This window comes from Musa acuminata, chromosome BXJ3-3 (assembly GCF_036884655.1).
Source record: "Musa acuminata AAA Group cultivar baxijiao chromosome BXJ3-3, Cavendish_Baxijiao_AAA, whole genome shotgun sequence".
Lineage (NCBI taxonomy): Eukaryota > Viridiplantae > Streptophyta > Magnoliopsida > Zingiberales > Musaceae > Musa > Musa acuminata.
In genome coordinates, this window is record NC_088351.1 from 943431 (window position 1) to 966086 (window position 22656).

A 22656-nucleotide genomic window follows, 5' to 3' on the forward strand; every position below is an offset into this window, starting at 1 on the left:
CTGAGACGTTTCCTTCCTTTGACCTCAAGATCATGTTTATAGAAAATAATTTGATCTCAATAGTGTGTTATGTATAAAATAAAATAAAAGTAATTAAAATTACTAAATTAATTTGACCAAAACTTGTATTAGGTGTTCTTAAGTCAGCCTCCAGTCCAAGGTCAGAAAAGTCAACTCCATGTCTTCTCTGTGAAAAATGTGCTGAAATGGATGCTGACTAGGCACGACCAACATGTTAATCCTCCACGTGTCACTTTAGGCATATCAAATGGTTCTCTTCGTTTGATTATTTTATTTACTTTAAATAAAAAAGAAATATTATGACAATTAATTTGACCTAAGGAGATTAGATAGTCGACAGGATCCATATATATGATACAACTGCAACAATTTTTGGCAGGCATTGTTGCTGCTTTCACTTAACCTGATTGATACATTAATCATGCAATTTGTCATACTATCAACATCAATTCTTGTGCCGGTTAATAAGATCAATAAACATGAATAATAGGCACAAATATTAGGTGAAATGATACATGTTAATTAGTTCTGACATATCTCTCTCAAGCCAATAGTTTCACCACTTGTGATACTTGGGACCAGAAGAAAAGAAACTTGTTAGTTATCTTAATAAGAACCCATGTTGTGAGATTGGTATCTCAAATGCTGCCACTCTTTCTCCCCTGGCAAATCCATTGCGATCGTAAGATGATATTTCGAAAATATTCAAATCCTTGCATGCTTTGATGAGCTCCTCCCCGACCTTTCGAGCGGCTTCCTGCAGCCAAACCCGAGCACCATTATAAGAAACCCATCATGCAAACTGAAGAATTTTTGGTAAAATTAAGTTTCTGGTACCATTGTTAGAATGACAAACTTTTTTAAAAATTCTAAGAAAATTTGCACAGATAGATTGCCGCAGTACATTAGTAAACTACCATGACAGCCAGCCTAAGCAACTGCTTTGATGCCAAAGTAGTACCAGTGAATGAAAAGGCAGAGCATATAAAAAGGAACTTACCATCATAACCTTTAGGCTTTAATAGAACATGTAAAACTCCATGCTGAAACTTTCTATAATAAATGCTGTAAAGAAGTTGATACTTGCCAAAGGACGACCTTACAGGTTTGCAAATGATTGACAAGTGATCCACCATGCAACATAACCTAGCTATTTTGAGTGTGTGTTTTGTCATACAGATTCAGCAATTATATATAGAAGTTTAAAAAACATGTTGGAAGTAGTGGAGTCATGAAATGTTGGTTCCCAGGTGACATGATCAACAAGGTTCTGAAGCACATGAAAACCACTACTAAGTACTATCCAGCTAATTTTTTAGCAGTGATCCGCAATCTGCAACAAAATGTCGATATCATCCACCACGTCAATTGCATATACTGCACATGAAACCTACTGTTTGTCAGTATAAAAAATGATCAGATGTATCTTTAGGTTCTGAGGCACACATAAAAGCTGTACTAATTCAAAACAAATATCCACCACATCACATGGATATGGTGCAAAATGAATCTACTGCCTATTCGCACAATACCACAAAGCGACCAAAGTTTGCTCGATTTAATCGTAGAGGAGTTGCAAAAGGCAAAGGACAATCAAGCTATGTCACTAATTCCAATCCAATTAATTGATCTCTAAGGATCCTAATAAGATTATAATACAAATTAGACAGGCAATTTAGCTACCAGATCTTTGTATTTAAAAACTCTTTTGATGAAATTTTGACGGATGACAAAAATATTAAAAAAGAAATTGCCCCATAAGACCTCTTTATATATATATATGTATATATATATATATGTATGTATATATATATATATATGTATATATATATATATATATATGTATATATGTATATATATTTGTATATATATGTATATATATTTGTATATATATACATATATATGTATGTATATATATATATATATGTATGTATATATATATATATGTATATATATGTATATATATGTATATATATATATATATGTATGTATATATATATATATGTCTGTATATATATATGTATGTATATATATATATATATATATTTGTATGTATGTATATATATTTATGTATGTATGTATGTATGTATGTATCTTTATGCAATTAATTTACTAGTAATTCTTCTCTCTTGTTTTTACTTGGGAGGATCATATCTTAGCACATATTAATCATCAAATGATCTCAATTTAGTTGATATCTTTGTCGAATAAACAACATAAGATATGAAAGTCAACAGTCATGAATTAGAACAGATAAGGAATGGTGAGCTGCAAAATTCCTCAAAGGAGAAAAGAGCACCTGCAATGTTTAGGTTCACTTACTATACTGGTACATGGAGGATCTCCACGAATGGATCTTTGCAATGTGCTCGCATAGAAAAGAGTCTTCTTGTTTTGATCATCAACCAGCAATGCATATAGTTGTTTGTTGGAGCAGAAAACAGAGAGCCTGGGCTTCGTAGCCGAGCCATTGTACTTTACAGAAGAAACACGCATCAATTAGCAGTAAAAGCTTAAACCCTAGCGTAACAATGAGCCCAAAACTAGTTACATAAAAGACGGATGAAGAGTTCGAACCTTTCTTTGCATCCTACGGTTCCTTGTCTTTGCGCTCTCTTTTCGGGAATCATTCCTCGCTTCGACCCGAAGTAATGGCAGGGAGGACGCTGCGGAAGCAATGAAATTTCAATATTAACCCGACGAACATCACAATGTACACTTTACACGATCAGAAAACTTACGGGAATGATTGGGAAAGGCGAGGTGAAGACTACCACAGAACCGGATCCTACATCCTTGGGAGAGCGTTGAAGGCAGCCCCAGTGAGTTCCCCTTTGTGGAAGGAAGCAGCCGAAGAGCCATCGCTCACTCAAGCAAGTAATTGCTCTGTGCGGAATATTATCAAACGGTTGGTCTGCAGCCAATGCCGGAATGTCGCTTTTCGGATTGCCATAGATAGCAGTGAAAGACAGCCTCGTGCGCACGCAGAATAATTGGACTAAATGGGCTATATATCCAATAAGCCGATCAAAATGGGCCCGATCTAATGAGCCGGTCAAAATTGGCCAGATTGACTGGGCCGGGCGATTGTCCTGACGTAGACATGAGAACGCGGAAGCTAAATGGACGGCCATGATCTTCCCATGCAACGCTATCGGCCACGCCTAGGATGCTCATGTGATGATTGATTACTCTCTCTCTCTCTCTCTCTCTCTATTATCCATGAAATTTTTCCTTAGCCACTTTGTCATCATCTTTCTACATTCTATGAAGCAAATTAAGAAAGGGAGGGAGGGAGGGAGGGAGAGATCTAAATTATATTTAAATTTAAACTTTTCTGAATTGTTTACTACCTAAACATTTCAAGGCTAGTAATTGTCTATGTATGAATTTTTTGCAAGGGCTTATTATGTTTAATTTTTTTTGTGGTCGAAAAATTTTCCATCTACTGATCTTAGCAACTCATTTTGTGGATCGGATTCGATGTGAACTATGTTAATGAATTATACTTTAGCAAAATATGTTTGTGGATGATTCATGCAAAACTCCGACTCAAATCCTCATCATCATTATCATTCAGAATCTGAAGAAATAGTTTTATTATGATATGTCAATTGTTCACCCTTGACTTCATTTGCCATCCCACATATTCTAATATTATCTCTCTACACATGCATGCATGTGAAGAGGAAACTCAGATGAAGAAGACAAAAAGAAAACAAAAATTATAGAAAGAGAATTGATGATGCTCCTCCCACATGATCTTGGAATCTCCTTCCATTGGATTACATCTGAATGAGTCTTAGGATCCTCTCACCACCCAGTGCAAAGAGACAGCCAATTATGAGCCACCATGAATGCCCCAACAATAATATATATCCATCAATGACCACTGGAAAATAATTGGCTTCTTTCTCGTGCAACTGTTGATGAATGATACTGTTGATCTGTGCATTTGCTCTCATGCCACCAACTCAGGAACAGAGACGGACTTAAAAAGGGATGGTCTAAGAGAGGGAAATGGGATGATACAGGCAGTGTCGTGCTGTGCTGCACTCATGCAACTTCTTCCTCTGCAGTCTTTGTTTATTGATTAATTCCAAGGAAATTATTCTGCATGGCACATGTGCACATGAATGGGGACATCCAGTCAAACAAGGAGCAGTAATCTCAGCTGGTTTCTAATTAGTATTCATCTCTTGATTTGGATCATCTGTCACAGCCTTATTTGGAGCTCTATTTCTCTTGGTTGATGTGATTTCCCAGACACTGACATCACCACCAAAATGAGAATAAGAACACTAGTAATGTTATTTTTGACTTGATAATACAGAAGTTCATCAAAAGAGAGAGAACATCTGTGAAATTGGATGAGAGAGAAAAAGTGACGATTAAAGCACATAGACAATACATATAATTCAGTAGTAGAGCATGGAAAGTTGATGTAATTTCTGATTTGTATGATCAACCAACTCTTTTATGATTGCCACCAACTCCCACGGAGTGCCGTGTAAACCCCATATATGCATGCTGTGTTGTCCTTGTCCTTCTCCTCTGTGTTATCTCTCCCCCCAAGACTTGGTACAGTAGAGAGAGAGAGAGAGAGAAGAGGTGGTCAGGAGCATGGAAGGTGCTCACCTCCACGCAGCACTTTCCACAGCTCATGTTAACGTACGTCTCCCTCGATGCTTACACTGGTGTTTGCACTGCAGGCAATGTCTCCACCACCGTGGCCATCTACATCGACCAAGCCTGCGATCTGCTGTCGGCCTTGGCGACCGCGGAAGTGTTGAACAGAGCTGCGACGGCGTGGGCCGCAGTGAGGGCGGCGGTGGTGGTGCCGTCGATGAAGGCGGCAGTCGTCGTGTGCTTGGCCATGTCGGTGATGCTGGTAGTTGAGAAGCTGTCGATGGCCCTTGTCGCCCTCTACGTGAAGGTCTTCGGGCGCACGCCGGAAAGGATCTACAAGTGGGCGCCATTGTCGCAGGATGTCGAGCTCGGCTCTCTGGCCTATCCTCTGGTCCTCGTCCAAATCCCCATGTTCAATGAGAGGGAGGTAACTTAATCTGCACATTTAGCCATCATAAACATTCTATCTATCAAAACATTGATGCAAATAATTGAAGCAAATTGTACCTGGAACAGCTCGTTTTGCATAGATAGATCGTAATAGATGGATGAAATGTATTAGAAATCCTCTGACAAGAAAGGAATGTAAGTTCTATGTAGAGTGTATCCTTCATAGGAAAGTTATGAAGGGGAATAATATCTGCATGCAAACCAGGAAGCATCAGAAATTGTATGATAGATGTAGATGTGATCAAAATACTCACATTGGAAAACTATGATTTTTCTCTGAAAAAAGAATGTAAACTCCGTGCAGCTATTCTGGTGCAGGAAACCTATAAAGGTCTCACAAAAAATATACATCACACTCCTATCTCAAATTCTCAAAATATCACAAAAAAGATCGAGCAATCAAGATTAAAAGAAAAGTGGAATGAATGATTTTGCAGGAACCCTGTATCATTCTGCCCGTGTTTCTACTTTGAATAAGAAATATCATAAATCAATCTGATCAAACAAGCAAATGATTGACATAGAGAGTTGAAGTTGGATGGATGATTTTGGAGGAACATCTTATAACTTTCCCATATATGATACCCTACACATAATTTGCAATCTCACAGACTTTAGGTGTTGGACATCAAGTGCATATATCTCAGTGCACTCACTACATTCATGTGATAGATAGTTTGATGGAATCTCTTTAGGAACATAGTTCACAAGTCTGTGAGATAGTGTGCAAGGTGTGAGGGAATGGAAGAATGAGATCTGTTCAATCCATCGCATTCTGCAGAATATAGAACAGAGTTGGATCCTTCACTCACTACTCTAGGGTTCAATGCTTTGTGGTTTTAGATGCTACTAACCTTTTGAAAAGAACAAGCTGTCTAGGTGGAATGGATCACACTGAAATGTTTCTGATAAACTTAAATTGTTTGAGATTCAGTCAACTTACAATAGCAGATTTCTGAGGTCAGCTTAACAAAGAAAACATCATAGTAGTGGCAACCAAGTGGAGTGCATTATGGAGGATTGCTCTGATCATATACTATTGCAAAGTCTCTAATGGTGCACCTTTATCTTATATGAAGAGTTCAGGGCTACTGTGCTTCTTCCTTGTCTGACCCAGCCACTCCTTGCTCCATGTGATCATTCTCATTTTTTTTTAATCTTATATGTATGTGGAACGATTACAATATCTTTTTGATGAATTCTTCTAGCAGTTTCAGTTTTCTTCTCTAGCTCTTTGACTGTAGATGCAGGCAGAATCCAGCTCTTGTTCTTTACTCAAAATGGCCAAATCTCACTGCTCAATTCTCTATCATTTCAGGGAGTCAGTTGTTCCTAACATTTCTTTTTCTCTCTACAGTCAGTGAATTTGGTGTCTTGGAGCACTCGATCCATTTAACACATCTCCCTCCCTCCCTCCCTCTTAAAAGTCACATATCTGCCAGCTAAAGATATGTCAGTGTACTGCCAACTCATGGCATTCTGGAAGACAGTGGACATTAAAGCTAAGCTAAGGATTGCCATTCAGGTGTCACTTTGAAGAAACACAAATGAGATCAAGTTCATAGAAAAAAGGATAATACATAAAGGGATTAATGACTCCAATAAGAAACATGTTTTGGAAAACAACATGACAATCATTATGCACCATTAAGCATCAAAATTAGGATAAAAAGAAAAGGTCCAATTTTTGCTCTTTATATACTACTTTATCTACTTGCTTGTACAATATAATACTTCCAAATTTACTTTCCACATTTAGATTGCAATTCTTTGTTTATCAAGGTTTTGAGGAAATATTCCCATGTCGTTCTCTGAGTGTTCTAATGATGTACAAACTGCATTTTGCAGGTTTACCAGATGTCAATTGGAGCAGTGTGCATGTTGGAATGGCCATATGACAGACTCATAATACAAGTTCTTGATGATTCAACAGACCTAACAATTAGGGTTAGGTTTCTTGCAATAAATTGAAACATGATCAATGTGACATTGTGAAGAAAACTTACTACACTCTTTCAATTTGAAGAATCTCTTTTACTCATCAATAACCAGTAGTATATTTGCAACACATTTTGATCTATTCTGTAGATTTATACATTAAGGTGGAGATAAATTGAGCTTGTTCATACCTTGTTCCAAATGAAAACATAACAAGCAGTCAAAAAGTTGCATTTCTGATGCATCATAAATGACTATGTCATCTGATGAAATCATCTTCGCTTTGTTTTTCTCTTTTTCAAGAGAGCTGTCATCCATCTTCATCATGACATCAAATTACACTTTCAGACACCTGCACTGCAAATGAAGCACAATCAGTATGTTTTGGAGAATGACATGAAAACTAATGATGTGCAGGAACTGGTGCAAGAGGAATGTGAGAAATGGTCTAAGAAGCGAAGGAACATGCATTACATATCAAGGGACAACAGGAATGGGTATAAAGCTGGTGCCCTGAAAGAAGCAATGGATCTCGACTATGTGAAGAAATGCGATTATGTCGCGATATTTGATGCAGATCATGAGCCTCCATCAGATTTTCTTATGAGAACCATCCCTTTCCTCATCCATAATCCCGAAATCGGTCTTGTTCAAGCACGTTGGAAGTTCGGTAAGTTTATGAATCAAGAACAGCATGCATTTGAAGATGCAATTCATGTTAAACAAAGTTTAAGCTGACACTGGAGATTCTTTTCATTGCACTAGAAAGTTAATGCCAAGATGATGACTGACTTCTCTGCAGAGAATGCCAATGAATGTGTAATGACAAGGATACAAGAGATGTCATTGAACTACCATTTCAAAGTGGAACAACAATCAGGTTCTTCAACTATGGCATTTTTCGGATTTAATGGTAAGTTTACCCTGTTTTAGGTTTTATGATTGGTAAGTATCACTGAATATTCAGCATACTGCAATTGTAAGGAAAGAAGAATAATATTCAAATGTTAATTAAACTGACAAAAATCCTTACATTGCATCAAGAACAGTTAATTTCATATTTTAACCATTATAGTCTACCATGAAACAAGCTCACATGAAAAGTCTTCTAAACAGTATCAGGATGGACAATGCAGCATTTTCTTTTAGGTCTCATACTCTCATGCATAGTAAAATATGTGGCTAAACGAATATAAAATCCATGCTGAGCTTAAATTATACCAGTCATAAGTATTATATCTCTACCCAACTTATGAACAGTCAACAAGCAAGATAAGAAGTAATCAACCACCTTCTAATCTATGTTGTATCGAGATAGCCAAGACATGGATAATTTGAGGTTTCTAGCATGATTCATTGACATGGTCTACTGATTTCCTTCTTTTGCATTAGGAACTGCTGGTATTTGGAGAATTCTAGCTATTAGTGAAGCAGAAGGTTGGAAAGAGAGAACTACAGTTGAGGACATGGACTTGGCTGTTAGAGCAACACTTCAAGGCTGGAAATTTGTATATATTGGAGACCTTAAGGTTTGTGTTTACTCGTCAACCTCTAGCTAAACTAGCAATTCCAAAGTGATGCATGTATAACAAGAGACAGAATTGTGCAAAACCTACAAGAACAAGGCAGCAAACTCCTCTCTGTGACAGAATCTATCCACTCTGAAGCATGGAAATGGATATGGCACAATGCAGATACTCCATCATAATAAATATTCAAGAAGCAGAAAATGCACAAAAAAAAGCGAAAAAAGAAAAGAATTTGTATCACTTTTGTCTTCAGAAGTTGCAAGTGCAAGACCAATTAGATTTTACAGTCTCCTGCACGCTATATATTTTTCTTTATAAAATTAATCTGTCAATGACATCAAATTGTTAATAACGTACTTGATTTTGATATTGGTTTTCTAGGTTAAAAGTGAATTACCAAGCAATTATAAAGCCTACCGTTATCAGCAACATCGTTGGGCTTGCGGACCTGCAAATTTATTCAAGAAAATGACAACAGAGATAATAATGGCCAAGGTTAGCTCTTATCCTTAGTTGTTCACTTCAATCCACTGATTATGAAGTTATGAGTGAGCATCATACTGTGCAAGTATGCATAGCTTGATTAAGAACAGAAATCACATAATGAACAGTTGTTGCCAGATTCTCAGTGAAGCCTAAAGTTTTGTGTCTCATTTTGTTTGACTTCTCTTTCTCTACAGAAAGTGCCTTTTGTGAAGAAATTCTTTTTGCTCTACAACTTCTTCTTGGCAAGAAGGATTTTATCCCACAATGTGACTTTCTTCTTCTACTGCATCATCATTCCAGCATCTTCATTTTTCCCTGAAGTTGTGATTCCAAAATGGGGGGTGTTCTATATCCCAGTAGCCATTACCCTTCTCAATTCAATTGGAACCCCAAGGTCTGACACTTTTCCTATGTTATTTCTTTTGCACTTGAAAACATCATATGCATCTTGATCAAATCATTCTCTTTTCACATTTTTTATTTCTCATCATTTTGACAGGTCTTTACATCTAATAATCATCTGGATATTCTTCGAAAGCGTCATGTCCTTGCATCGATGCAAAGCAGTCTTCATTGGTCTGTTTGATGCAGGGAGAGTAAATGAATGGGTTGTCACAGAGAAAGCAGGGAATGCATCAAAGACTATACAAACTTCAACAGCTGCTAAGAAATGTCCAAACAAGTTCTGGAAAAGGTAATTCTGATGACAATTATTTGCCAAAAACTTGGTCTAAATCCCTTTCAGGGATGTTTAACCCACCCCTTGTTCTTTTTGCTGACAGGTTTCATTTCTTAGAACTGGGGATGGGAGTACTCCTCTTGATATCTGCATGTCACAATTGCATCTTCAGAACAAACCTATATTTCATATTCATCTTCCCTCTATCTCTGTCCTTCCTCACAATGGGCTCTGGTTTTGTTGGTATTTATACTACACAGCAAAGTAGCTGACCACAGCTTGGGCATCACAGTTGTCCACCATTTCATCCTATCTCCACAGATTCTTTTGTGTCACTAATGATTCATGTACTATCCTTTATGAATAAGAAGGACAGTCAAGCACCACCCTGGCGGAGAATTAAACTGATTCCATACTGAACAACTGCACTAATGACTGAAAAATGTAGCAGGCAGAAGGAACATATAGTCATGTACATCGAGGGCAAGTTTAGGCCCCTGTTCTCTTAAAAGTAACACAAAGCAGTTACACCCACCAAATAGCAGTGTAAATGTTCAGTTTAGTATAGATTTTTGTTCATCTTGTTTTCCCTTGATGACTTGCTGAAGAAGTGACATACTGTTGAAGTTTTGTAGCTCATGCTCTCTCAGTCACTCTCTCTCTAAAAATGAGAGAACTCTATTTCCGTTTCTCAAAACATTGGATGTGACAAGGCAGACGTATTTATCAATTTAGCAGGTACTCGACCACATTGCAACAGTCAACATAAAATGATGCATTTGAGTGTCTAATTATCCTTGCAGATATATTGAGAGCTTTAAGATTTCTTTCAGACGAGGATAGACAGATGCATTCCTGGTTGGATTTAAGATTTAGAATACTATGGAAACCCAAAAATGATGATAATATTCAAATCAAATTACTTCCTTTCTCTTTTCTTTTATTGATAACTGTTATAATCAAATATTTGATTCCACAAAAAATTATAGAAAATGTACGACCAAATACACTATAGACTCCAAAATGATTCTCGGGTTGCAGATACAGGAATTATCGGTTTCTTGAATAAAAAGCACACTATGAGGATTAAGCAGGCTACGAAATACAATACCAAAAAGGATCAATCAAAATATACAAATCTGCCCAGAAAGTATGTATGTTTCAAAGGAAAAATGATCTGCCGAGTTGTTTAGTCATTGGATTGATTCCAAAAGAAGTGTCCCGCATTGTGATTGTTCTCTTTACTTGACTCCAAGCAATTCGAAAAGAGAACAATCACAATGCGGGACACTTCTTTTGGAATCGATCCAATGACTAAACAACTCCAATTCGATTCGTTCGAGAAATGAAACAAAATGTCTGCCGGAACAAGAAGAACAACACTACTTTTTCGCCTATCGGTGCTCAAGAACCATCGAAAAGTAATCTTCCTTTTTCTTGGAAAGGAAAAAAGCAAACCTTTTTCCCTAATCCAACGCCCAACAAAAAGAAACAGAAGCCAAATCGATCAAGAGGACGGAGACCGCCCAAAGACGCATCGGCTGGTGATGAAGAAGGGTCTTCCCACTCACCACACTGTCTGGAGAAGACGTCGAAGGTGTCAAACAGCGGCGGTGCCGACGATTCCATGGGTCCAATCGCCTATGGTTTCCGGAAGAATCATCTCGAAAGAGCAAATACAGACGGGACCGACATCGGGAAACGAAGAACCGAAAGCGCCCGATCTTTTCGTCTTCTACTGGGAGCCAATCTGGCGTGTACCTGCATCGTTTTTCCACGTGTCCAATAATGTCATTCATCATTTTTCCACGTGTAATAATGGGTTTTTATACAACATTTATACGTAGTGATAGAATTATTTACATAATGTAATATGCAGCGACCGCCGACGAATGATTAGAAAAATATCGGTGCCGACGCGAACACGCAAACGACGAACGATACCCAACTCTTCCGCGTGACGTGCCGCGTTCTGAACCGGACGTCTACGTCGGCCCCGCGTGGCGACTGCGGGCCCCTTCGTCGTCCTGTGGTCGCCGCCTCTCGCATACACAACCTGGTATTCCACCCGGGTAAAGGTTCCAGATCTTTCCACGGACTTTCGCCAGCCCACCATATCAAATCCCCCTTGTTTCCTCTCCCCAGTTCTTCGACCTTCTCGGCGATCTCGATCGATGTCGGCGGAGGCGGAGGCGGAGGCGGATGCGGAAAGCGTACTTGCGCGCTTCGAGGAGCTCCTGCGGAGGGCGGGTGGCGACGAGCGGCGGGAGATCGGCTTCTTCCCCGTCGTCTTCGCCGTGGTTGGCGCGCCTGCCGCGGAGGGGGCAGCGCCGGGGCTGGAGCGGGTCGTCATGCTCAACCCGCTCACCCGCGGGGTGGTCATCCTCCAGGGCGACCCGGCGCTGCTCTCCGAGCTGATCTCCCCAGAGCCGGCGGCCGGCGGCGGAGGCCCTCCGCCGGCCTCCAAGGCCTCGATCGAGGCGTTGAGGACGGTGGAGCCAGGCGAGGAGGACGCGGGCGAGGAGTGCCCCGTGTGCCTCGACGGGCTGGGGGGCGGCAGGGGGGCGGCTTCAGATGAGGGCGCGGTTCCGCCGTCGGTGAGGGAGATGCCGTGCAGGCATCGGTTCCACGGCGGGTGCATCGAGAAGTGGCTGGGGATGCACGGATCCTGCCCGGTGTGCAGGTACCAAATGCCGGCGGAGGAGGGAGAGCCAAAGACGATAGGCGACGCCGGAAGGGAGAGGACGAGGGAGCTGATCATTACGGTAGCATTTGGAAGAAGGGATGAAGGAATCAATGAACAATAAGATCAAGAACAACAAGAAGAAGGAATCAATGTACATAGATAGTGATTGGGGAGGTGATGATTGTGGAAGAAACTATTCATTTGTCTGATTGGGACTCTTCGTTCAACATAGTGCCTTCAATTTATTTTCCTCTAAAGACTTGGAATTGGTTGAAGATAAAAATCTGAGGTCGAAGACAATCTAAATCCATATTTGGACAACCAGATGAGATCAAAGACAAAAGTTTCACTTGATATGCTTCCACTGCTTTGTGCTCAAAACTGCAGTTCAATTGTGGTAGCACTATTGTCCTCCTCATCAGTTCTCATCACACTGCAACTTCATATTCCCAGCTGTGGCAACAATTTGAGGAGATCTCACTGCATCAAAATGCATATAAATTCATTATTTATGTATTGATAAGAATAAAATGAGGAAGAATATTATCATTTAAGATGATATAAATATTATAATTAGAAGATGAAAAGCAATACTATCATTTATAAAGAGAGATATTAAAAAATATATTACATATTATAAATGAAAATTCAAATACTCCTTAAGACAGACAACATAGTATAAAAGATTGAAGTACCTTTTTCTTTTAGAGCAAAGGTCAGAAGCTTCCTCCAAAAAATGATAGATGTTGCAAACAAAAGCTGCACTCAAGAAGATGTCCTGTTCTTGATAGAACATGTGCACAAATATATTCAACATCATAGTAGAAATATACTATCACTTAAATAGGTTGATAGCTCAATTCACTAAGGTATTAAAATATCAATTATACTATTAATATATATATATATATATATATATATAAGATTATTTTTTTACGACTCGAAGAGATAAAAGTTCGTATCATCCTTGTATTTAGATATAAGACTATGTACATTAAACTTGCGGGCCGGCACTAGTAATACTTTTTTTTTTACGCTTAAATGGTGTTCAAATAACCAAAAAAAGGAGAAAATAAGAAATTAGCCACTTGGATGATAAACTTCAATTATTCTACATAAATATGTCAACATTGATATCCACTCACAAAAAAAAAAAAAAGAAGAAGGTATTTGACACCTTTTTGAAAGAAGCATAAGCTTTGAAACTATTTCATGAGAAACTAATAATCCTTTCTGAAAAGAAAAATAAATAATTCTTTCCAGAGAATTTGAGGTAGGAGGCCATATTCTTTAATTCTGTCAAGTCATCATTTCAATAGGATAAATAAGCATAAAAGATCATAAAATTAAACATACATAAATGTGCCACCTTTGCTTTTAGAAAGTACCCACTAGCAAAAAAAAAAAAAGTAGGGAATCTTCAGTAGAGAAAGTAGAAATTTGGAAACTATTTCACTGACTACCAAAAAAAAAAAAAAGTTTGTGAGCACAAAAAAAAAAAAAAAAAAAGATTTTTACATATCTATCATTTTAAATTTTAGAAATAGTGTATTGCATAACCCTCCAAAAATTTATATTTTACATATGTATTTAAGTATATTATATATGTTCCTCCCATTCATATCCATCCAATAAATTCAAATCGACTACTTCCATGATTCATTTGACACCTTTCATATTTTAATATTTTTTCAATATCATTATACTAAAAATATATGATAGAGATATATCTATAGGCTTTTGAACTTATATGAAAAATATATTCACATGCTTAACTTAATTTTAGAGAGATAAATAAAAAAATCATTAAGGATACTAATGTTAATCAGATATCAAGTGCAATGATATATGCTAAACTTAAATTTAGAGAGACAAAGAAATATATATATATATATATGTAATTTTTCTAAAGAAAAGGTGATATTGTGAGCCAATCAAATAGAGATGAGAGAGAAAGAGAGAGAGAGAGAGCCTCCCTTTTCATCCCTTTTCTCCATTTGGCCAGTCGGTGAGCCAATTTAATGCTGTAAACACTCCAAAGACTGACTTAATTGGGACACCACAGCACTATGAATTGGTCAAACACTGAGCACAAGCAACCCATTTTTGTGCAGTGATGGTGGCAAAAGCAATGGTGGGATTGGAAGACAAAGGTGAAGAGCAGAATCAAATAACGCCACCCCGATGCCACAAAGGAACTCGTGGCTCAGAATCCCCTCCTCCCTGCTCACGTGGCCTTCTTCTTCCTCCTTCCCCTTTCTCCTCTGCTAAACCCCGCGACAGCTGAGAAAAGAACTCGAGGAGGCGAGCTGAGACAGAGCACTTGAACAGGGGAGACAAAAACAGGGGAGTCCAGAAGATGTCAGAGAACAGAGAAAGCGCGATCAAGCTCTTCGGCATGACGATCCCCCTGCAGCTTACCAGCAGCGGAGACGACGACGAGGTACTTCTTCTGGCCTGCTCGGTGATCTTATAGGTGTGAATGATGATTTGACTTGTGTCGAGAGAACTGCAAAGATCGGATTTTTGAGTTCAAAGGTTGCTCCTTTCCTTGGCACCGAGTGTCAGGCAGCAATACTTGCATCGATTGTTGTTGATCTGCTAGTTTTTTTATGGAAAGCTTCGAGATTTGTCTTTGATTTTAATTGTGAGCTGTGAATTTTTTGAATCTCGGTGATGATCCTCCATTGATGTGAGAATAAATCACTTGTGCTTCAGTCTCAGGATGTCGACGAGGAAGACGCTACTGCTACATCACAAGAACCAGAGTCGCAGGACAAGAACGAGTCCGCCACATGTTCCAGCGAGATCCATAAACCAGTTTCCGCCGATCAAGAAGACGCTTCGTCGACGAAGAACCCCACGAAGACGGCGGCCGAAGGTGTGAAGAAGACGGAGAAGATCCTCCCTTGTCCTCGGTGCAGAAGCCTCGACACCAAGTTCTGCTACTACAACAACTACAACATCAACCAGCCGCGGTACTTCTGCCGGAACTGCCAACGGTACTGGACCGCCGGGGGCACCATGAGGAACGTCCCTGTCGGAGCCGGTCGCCGCAAGAGCAAGCACTCCTCCCACTGCCGCCTCCAAGCTCTTCGGCCCGACACCCACGAACCGGTCCATTACACCTCTCTGAGGCCAAACGGCACGGTTCTCAGCTTCGGCACGGATGCGCCGGTGGCAGAGAAGGCGAACGGCTGCAACAAGAATAGTGGCGATGAGCTGCAACAGGAGAACGAAGGATCGACCGCTCCAATTCCATGTTTCAGTGGATCTCCCTGGCCGTATCTTTGGGCGCCGGCTCCGCCTCTCTGTGCTTCGACATTTCCAGTTGCGTTCTACCCGGCTGCGGCCTACTGGAGCTGGAGCATCCCATGGCCGTCTTCCTTACCTCCTTCCTCCCCTAACTACAGAGGAGCAGGATCCAGTTCTGCTGCCTTAGGCAAGCACTCGAGGGATGCAAGCATAATCGAGAGCAGCATTCACAAAACATCGAGGAGGATCGATGACCCGGAAGAAGCCGCAAAGAGCTCTATTCGGACGACGGTGGGCATCAAGAGCAGCAAGATCGACGCAGTCAGCAACGGAGGGCTCCTCAAGGCCTTCCAGCCTAAGCTATACGTCAAGAACCAAGTGCTAGAGACACCATTACTGGTGCATGACAACCCTGCGGCACTCTCTCGATCTCTGCACTTCCAGGAGACCTCTTAGAGCAGCAGAATCTCTGCAAAGCGAACTCCTATAGACACACACAGATAGAAACTGAGTTGGCCAGGCAGAAACAAGTATCCTCAGATTGATGAGGAGATGTAACAGTAGGAATTGGTTCTGCTAAGTATTATTCTACATGTCAATAGGTGAGCTGTGTTAGTGAGAGGTTCATTTGTACATCAATAACTCTTGCAAACTTGATCGAGAAGAATGATAATGAGTGGCTGCTTGCTTAGATTCTCCTTTGATTTCTGTACCTATTTGGATAAGCATCAGTTTATGTTCTGGATGCTACAAGAACAGCCAGAGAGAAATTGGATCCAAAGCTCAGATGTCATAAGATATGTCTAAATAATAGGCAATGCCATGAGTGAGAAGCTAACAAAGAAGAATCATGCTGAGAAGAGGACTGAGAGCATAGTCCATAAGCAAATTATCAAAAATTTAATATGTTTGATTATTGTTTGATCTGATATAATACATGTAGTAAATCTTATCAGTAGATATCCAAAATAGATTTATTTTCCAACAGCCAAAGAGAACTTTTGGTAATTGCTACATATAATCAAATTCAAGAAATTTCATAGAAAGGGAGGTAAGTCGGATTTAGTTGGTTTTTGCATAACCTCATTTTGTAAGAGATACTGATGATATTTATTTATTGTGATAATTATTCATTAATCAAACTATAAAAGAAGTAAACACATTGACATCCAGTATTACTTTCAATGAGATCTAACGAAGATTAAAATTGTTGATATATTAACGAAGCTTAAGTTTTTAGATTGAATTCATACTTAATCTATCTTAACTCGAACCCGAGATGATTTTAAGAAATTTAATATGGTGGCAAGAAGAAGCAACTGCTGAATGGGGTGAGAGAAAAGGTTGGGAAGAAGACAATGGCATAGATGATATGAAAGATTCCTCTTAATTAGTCCAACTATTGTCTCATTGAGGGTAGAGCTGAATTCCTGTCACATTCAGCCAAGCATCTATCTATCTTCTGCCAAAAGATGGAGAAAAGAGAGGAGGGAGATGATAATGGAGATTTTTCTATCTGTCTCTCTTGTTTTTTTCTATATGCTGTAATGTTCTGTAAAGATTATTGTATAACATCACAGGAAATTGGACTTCAAGCAACCATCTTCATTGAAGAAATAGTTGGATCCACCAATTGCTTAGCACAGTTCATTCCTATTATGTTAAGCATAATAAAAGAAATGTTTAAATACAGTGGAGGTAGAAGAATTCTCAGTCAAAGGGTTGAGTTAAAAGTCAGCAGAACATGAAATGAAATGTTCAACCACTTTGAGATTGTGGTTTCTGTCTCTTGGAATTTTGGAACCTGACCTATATCTTTCTCCATTTATCTACTGGTTGACTATCTTACTCAGGTCACCATGTTTGACCTTGGCAAGAGTGCTCTTACTGTCTTACTCTACATCAGATTAAATGAGGAAGCAGTGGGTGAGTAGGGCAGTGCCTTCAGCATTATTGTTATTGCTGGTAGGCACTCAAGCACTAGCTTCAGTCAACTCCTCTGACCTCTGAATTATGGTCAGACAGGTGAAGAAAATGATCAGATAAATGCAAGAAGTAATAACCAATCATGATTTGCTGCAATATGTCATTCATTAATCAGAATTCCTAAATAATCAAGTCAACTGAAATTAAAAAAAAAAATTATCAAAAAACTGAAGGATTCAAAATCTCATTAAACAAATTTTAGTACAGTAATGATATGTTCAAAATCAAAATTTTGAATATATTATTTAGCTAAGCTTGATTGCAGCATGATCTTTAAAGATTTGTGATAAAGGATGTCTCCCTGTTTGGCCCCACTATGTGGCCTGTTTTAGGTCATTGATCAAAAGAGGTCAGCTTCTTTTTGACTTGATGAGGTTTCACTTACAATTAGGACAAATGCTTTGTCATCAAGTGATTGGAAGGTTCATTTGTGATTGAAGCACTCAACCTCACAAAGTAGAGCACTTTGGCAAAGCATGGCTGCACTTTCCATCAAAGGCAGGATAAAGTTGCAAGCATGGCTCAAGTGACCTCTCACTGTGGTAACTTAGTGGATGGAAAATTTTTGAGAAGATGGAGCATGACAAGGGGAACTATAGAACATACAAAATACAAACAATTCATGCTTTTTGGTGTCTCCTCTGTCAGTGTGGTGTGCATGCAAACAAAAAGATAAGATGGAAGAACAAAGAATGACCTAATAATCATTGTAAGCTCCAGCGATTTAAAGTGTTTTGCACAGATCTTGGCTTGTTTTTTTCCTTTGGAGTCAAATTTGTATGACTTGTAGCTTTGATCTCTGTCTACATATATGCATACAACTTTATTTTTATGTGTAATACATACAGGCTGAAGTCTAATTTGGAAGTAACTAAAAAATAATATTTCTTCTCCAATAAAATTCTATTATAAGATATCATCAATACTCAAATAAAAAGGATTTTGTTAAAATCACTGATAATACATATTTTTAATATATCGATTATTACAGTCCAAATCTCGACAATAGTAACAATATAAAAAACATTTATGTGTAGAAATAGATTATATGAATGTTTTATAGTTATTAAGTTACGATGATTTATTAACTCTATTTATCAAAAAACATTTATGACAATTTGATTTAATACTATTTATTTTATTTTAAAACCGATCTACCCAACTATTTTTTTGATAAAAATATTTTAATCATTTCATATTAAAAAATAGATAAATTCTCAAAAACACTCCTAATTTGATAAATTTGTGTAGAGCACTTTTCAAAAATACTTCATCTTTAGTAAAAAAAATGATTTTATCCCTTTTCTTTTTATCTTTAGCCACCTCCACGTGTGCTCCCTCCACCTTTTGTTCATTACCCTCATACCCCCTTAGTTATATCTGTCTTCATCGATTGACATGTTCATGATGATCGTAGAGGACAAAAGAGGATTGTTGAGAATCACCTTCACACCTGATCGTTTGTGCCTCGACACATGAGCCCCTAATCTTCTCCACATAGAGGCACTCCCACCCTCCACTTGTTACCCTTGTTCGCCCTTAGCCATTGTCTCGCATCGCTATCCTATCCTCCCCTCTTTCTCTATTGCTATCGTCATCCTCACTCGTTACCCCTTTCGTTAAAGACGATAATATAAATGACGAAGATGACCAACAAAAGGTGAGAGGACCGGGAGCCTATAGAGACAATCAAGAGCTGAAGATACAAATGATTAGATTAGCGACGAAGAAAAAAGAAAGAATCTATCTTTTTAAAAGAGTTGGTGTTCTCTAACAATTTTTGAAAATAGGAACATTTCGTAAAAAAATTCTCAAACCTACCGACTGTTTTTTCATAAATTTACCCAAACAGAATTCTTGGTGGGTAAAATGAATAAAAAAAGAAACTTCAAATTTCGAACCAAAGAAGAGAGAGAGAGAGAGAGAGCGATAAGGTCCTTTTGCTCTCGATAAGCACCGGCATCCCTCTCCCTGGGCTCCGACTCCATCACCGATCGCTCCCAGTTCTATCCCTAACTCTAAACCTGATGCTCACAGGTTCTCTGCTTAATACCAGACGCGGGCTTCGGCAGCAGCGAGTGGCTCCAACACGCCGACCTCGCGGGTTGGAGCTTGACACCTGACCCAGACATGAATTCGAGACTGAAGCGAAGTTTCAAATCGAATCCGGACTCGGATTCAATGCCCTTATATCCGGATTCCTTGGGCGTCGTAACCCTGCCTCGTTCGTTCCCCATCGTTCCTCGGCCTTTCGGTGTCAACGGTGATTGCTTAATCTCCCCATTCAAGTACGCGATGCACCGATCTCTTCCTCTAATTTGCTTCTGATACTTTTTACTTCAAGATATGATGATTGCAAGACTCCTAAGACATCTAATGTTCTAATTCTTTTTCTCCCTCGTGTTGTCACTTCTCTTTCCTGTCTACACAGTATGTTTTGGCAAAATCTTGGCAAAGATTCAACCTTTGCAAGACCCTCATGACATGTTATGTTCAAGATTCTGATTTTGTTCCTCCGTTTTGCCTCTAGTTGGCAGAACGCTGAGAGAGATCTAAATTTTAGTTATATAAGCTTCTGATGATGTCAATTATAAGAAGATTACAAGATACTCATGACATGTTTATGTTCAGGATTCTCTTACAATCCTCTCCGTTTCTTCTTCAGATTTAAAAAAAGTTTTCAATTAATTAGTGATGGAATTTTGGATTCCGAGCAGCAGCAGTAATTTAATCTTGATGCAGCTTGGGAGACATCCGATAGCTGCTTGTATATGATTTGAAGGAAAAAGAGAGAATTATCACCATACTTCATTATTTGAGAATGACTTGAGCTCAAGCTGGAAATGCCGGTCTGCCCTGCATGAACTTTCTTACTTTCTTAGAATGGCAGCTGTGCCTATTCTAGAGCGACTACATTTAGAGGAAAGGCTTCTCAGGACCTCAGCAGACAACTGGTGTATAGTTAACGATGGGACAAATCATCTTGCTATAGTTATCTGCAATAAAAATGCTATTCCGGGGCTGCAACCATATCCTCGCCCTATATATCATGGACCGGCCAATTGTATGGCGAGGTGCTTCATGGATTTGGCGACTTCCATCTCTGTGAAAATGGTATGCAGGATGAATTTAAGCTACTTCATTACACGCTTAGCATTATTTGGTATTTAAATTGTCTTTACATGTATGATTTCCTTATTTCTTCGCTTGTAAATTGCAACATCTGCTTGTCGCTCACCTGCCATTTTTTATAAATGGAATACTGGTTCATGATACTTTTGTAAACTAAACTTATCATCATAGGATATATTGTGATACCTCTAACAAAAGGATGCTGAGATGCCAACTGATTCTGAGTAAATTGGTCTCTTTCAGATGTTTGTGGATTCTATTTCAACCTTAATTGAGCAGATGTAGTTGTTTTTCTTTTTGTCAAAGCTAAACCATACTTAAACTTTGATATGTAGTTCTTGGTGACATTCCAAAAAGATCATGGGAATATATCCCTCTGGCACTTACAATTATATTTATGGAGGTTCATTTTGCATTTCAAATAACTTGAGATGACTTGTTTATCACACTCACAATTATCTGAAAAGTCATGAAATTAAGACTTGTATCAATTATCTTGTTTATGAGAACGAAGCATCTCGTCTTGTCAGATTGTGTTGTCATTTATCTATTATCATATCTCTTAAAATGATACTCCTTTATCCTTATTTTCAGATTATGTATTTAATAACCACAAGTTTGGTGGAAATGGTCAGTCCATAATTAAAGAGTGATGGATCCATCACACATCATTTCTATGGGATTATGATATATAGAATATGGAATACTTGAAGCTTCCCTCCTGTGCTCTGAAATATCGATTGGTATAGCTCTAGATCAGTCTATTTCTCTTGGAAATGTGAACATTCTTATAATTGATGCTGAGATTTTCCTTTATAACTGCCTTATATTGATCATTATTTCAATAACTTGTTAAAAAAAATGATCTTTGTGTTACTTAAGGGGTATTATATTGTCATTTTGGAAAAGAAAAGTTCTATTTGTTCCCTCAAAAAAAAAAAAAACGGTGACTTGTCAGTTTCCTGATAAACTGCATGTACAAGTTTGATGGTGAGATGATTTCGATACGACTGTTGAGTTGACTAGCTAAGTGATTGTAACACTTTTGAGTCCTCTGTTCATCCAACTTACACAGGGTGTGAACTATAGTTGTCATCCCTCAAGGTTATGCCACTTGGTAAAAGTATCAAATCTTTGTTCAGTTATAGATCATCACATGAATGGCATTATTCTTTATGCTGCAAAACCCACCAAAACTCTGGTTGTTATTGCACTTTGTATGCATGTTTGTATGTCGATTCCTATTAGAATTTTGCTATCATCTTCTGTCAGTTTTTTCCTCAACTTTTTTTGTTGTTGAAGCTCTGCTCCATGTATCAAATGTAAATTATTTTCTAGTCCAATAACAATTTTTACATTCAAATTTAAGATAGATGATCTGGTTATCTGAATGCTAGTAATCTGAATTCTCAATGCTTCCTATATCAGACACGATCTCATGTTAAATTCTTGTGCCGAATGAAAGAACATGCCCCATCTAGATCAACTTTTATAGAAAGAACCATCAAATCTGTTGGAAGCTATTTCTTAATTAGACCATTTCAGCTGGATGAAATCGCAGGTCGTCCCAGCACTGTCTTTGATCAGGAGCTGAAGGATGCATGTTCATCACAGTGCGAGGACTCGAGATTGCTGGCTTTGATCAGGATCACATCCTGATAACTCAGTAATGGCTCTCAGATTCTCTAGTGTTCTGTTTTATTTCATGTCACAGCAATGGAGGCCTGATTTGAGGCATGTATCTCTCAAAACATTTGAGGCACTGTCGATGAAAGTTAATATGATATGTCGTAATAAATTGATGTGATCAATTTGATTTCGATCATACGAGTCTCTTCATGTGATCATGATTTTATTGGTGTTGA

General features: G+C 38.5%; 4 protein-coding genes, 1 long non-coding RNA gene and 1 pseudogene across 8 annotated transcripts; 4 read left to right on the plus strand and 2 right to left on the minus strand.

Annotated features, from left to right (window-relative positions):
- Positions 1-373: 373 nt before the first annotated feature.
- Positions 374-3016, minus strand: LOC135632411 (uncharacterized). Of its 2 annotated transcripts, none has more exons than XM_065140974.1 (4): positions 2763-3016; positions 2599-2687; positions 2321-2496; positions 374-778 (listed from the first exon to the last, which is right to left on the minus strand). In XM_065140974.1, exons 1-4 carry the CDS (start codon positions 2881-2883, stop codon positions 727-729), a joined length of 438 nt encoding a protein of 145 aa, XP_064997046.1. In that variant the 5' UTR covers positions 2884-3016; the 3' UTR covers positions 374-726. The 2 variants fall into 2 exon arrangements, with proteins under 2 accessions (XP_064997046.1, XP_064997044.1); XM_065140972.1 differs by having other exon boundaries at positions 2344-2496; positions 2763-3015.
- Positions 3017-4316: 1300 nt separating this feature from the next.
- On the minus strand, positions 4317-7223 carry LOC135634059 (uncharacterized). 2 transcript variants are annotated; one of them, XR_010495219.1, is made up of 3 exons: positions 5355-7223; positions 5158-5290; positions 4317-5087 (listed from the first exon to the last, which is right to left on the minus strand). It is a non-coding gene; the product is annotated as an uncharacterized LOC135634059 (long non-coding RNA). The 2 variants fall into 2 exon arrangements; XR_010495218.1 differs by lacking the exon at positions 5355-7223 and having other exon boundaries at positions 5158-5348.
- On the plus strand, positions 4345-10413 carry LOC103977168 (probable glucomannan 4-beta-mannosyltransferase 11). 2 transcript variants are annotated; one of them, XM_009392612.3, is made up of 10 exons: positions 4346-4651; positions 4734-5077; positions 6949-7047; positions 7456-7708; positions 7841-7951; positions 8431-8567; positions 8949-9062; positions 9248-9447; positions 9553-9747; positions 9836-10413. In XM_009392612.3, exons 1-10 carry the CDS (start codon positions 4645-4647, stop codon positions 10002-10004), a joined length of 1629 nt encoding a protein of 542 aa, XP_009390887.3. In that variant the 5' UTR covers positions 4346-4644; the 3' UTR covers positions 10005-10413. The 2 variants fall into 2 exon arrangements, with proteins under 2 accessions (XP_065000283.1, XP_009390887.3); XM_065144211.1 differs by having other exon boundaries at positions 4345-5077.
- A 1407-nt stretch (positions 10414-11820) lies between these two features.
- On the plus strand, positions 11821-12675 carry LOC103977167 (E3 ubiquitin-protein ligase MPSR1-like). The gene has a single exon (XM_009392611.3). The coding sequence runs from the start codon at positions 11907-11909 to the stop codon at positions 12537-12539; it is 633 nt and encodes a 210-aa protein (XP_009390886.2). The 5' UTR covers positions 11821-11906; the 3' UTR covers positions 12540-12675.
- Positions 12676-14483: 1808 nt separating this feature from the next.
- On the plus strand, positions 14484-16364 carry LOC135632974 (cyclic dof factor 1-like). Its single transcript, XM_065141924.1, has 2 exons — positions 14484-14861; positions 15137-16364. Exons 1-2 carry the CDS (start codon positions 14778-14780, stop codon positions 16127-16129), a joined length of 1077 nt encoding a protein of 358 aa, XP_064997996.1. The 5' UTR covers positions 14484-14777; the 3' UTR covers positions 16130-16364.
- A 3187-nt stretch (positions 16365-19551) lies between these two features.
- LOC135633228 (uncharacterized) lies at positions 19552-22611 on the plus strand (annotated as a pseudogene).
- The last annotated feature ends 45 nt before the right edge of the window (positions 22612-22656 follow it).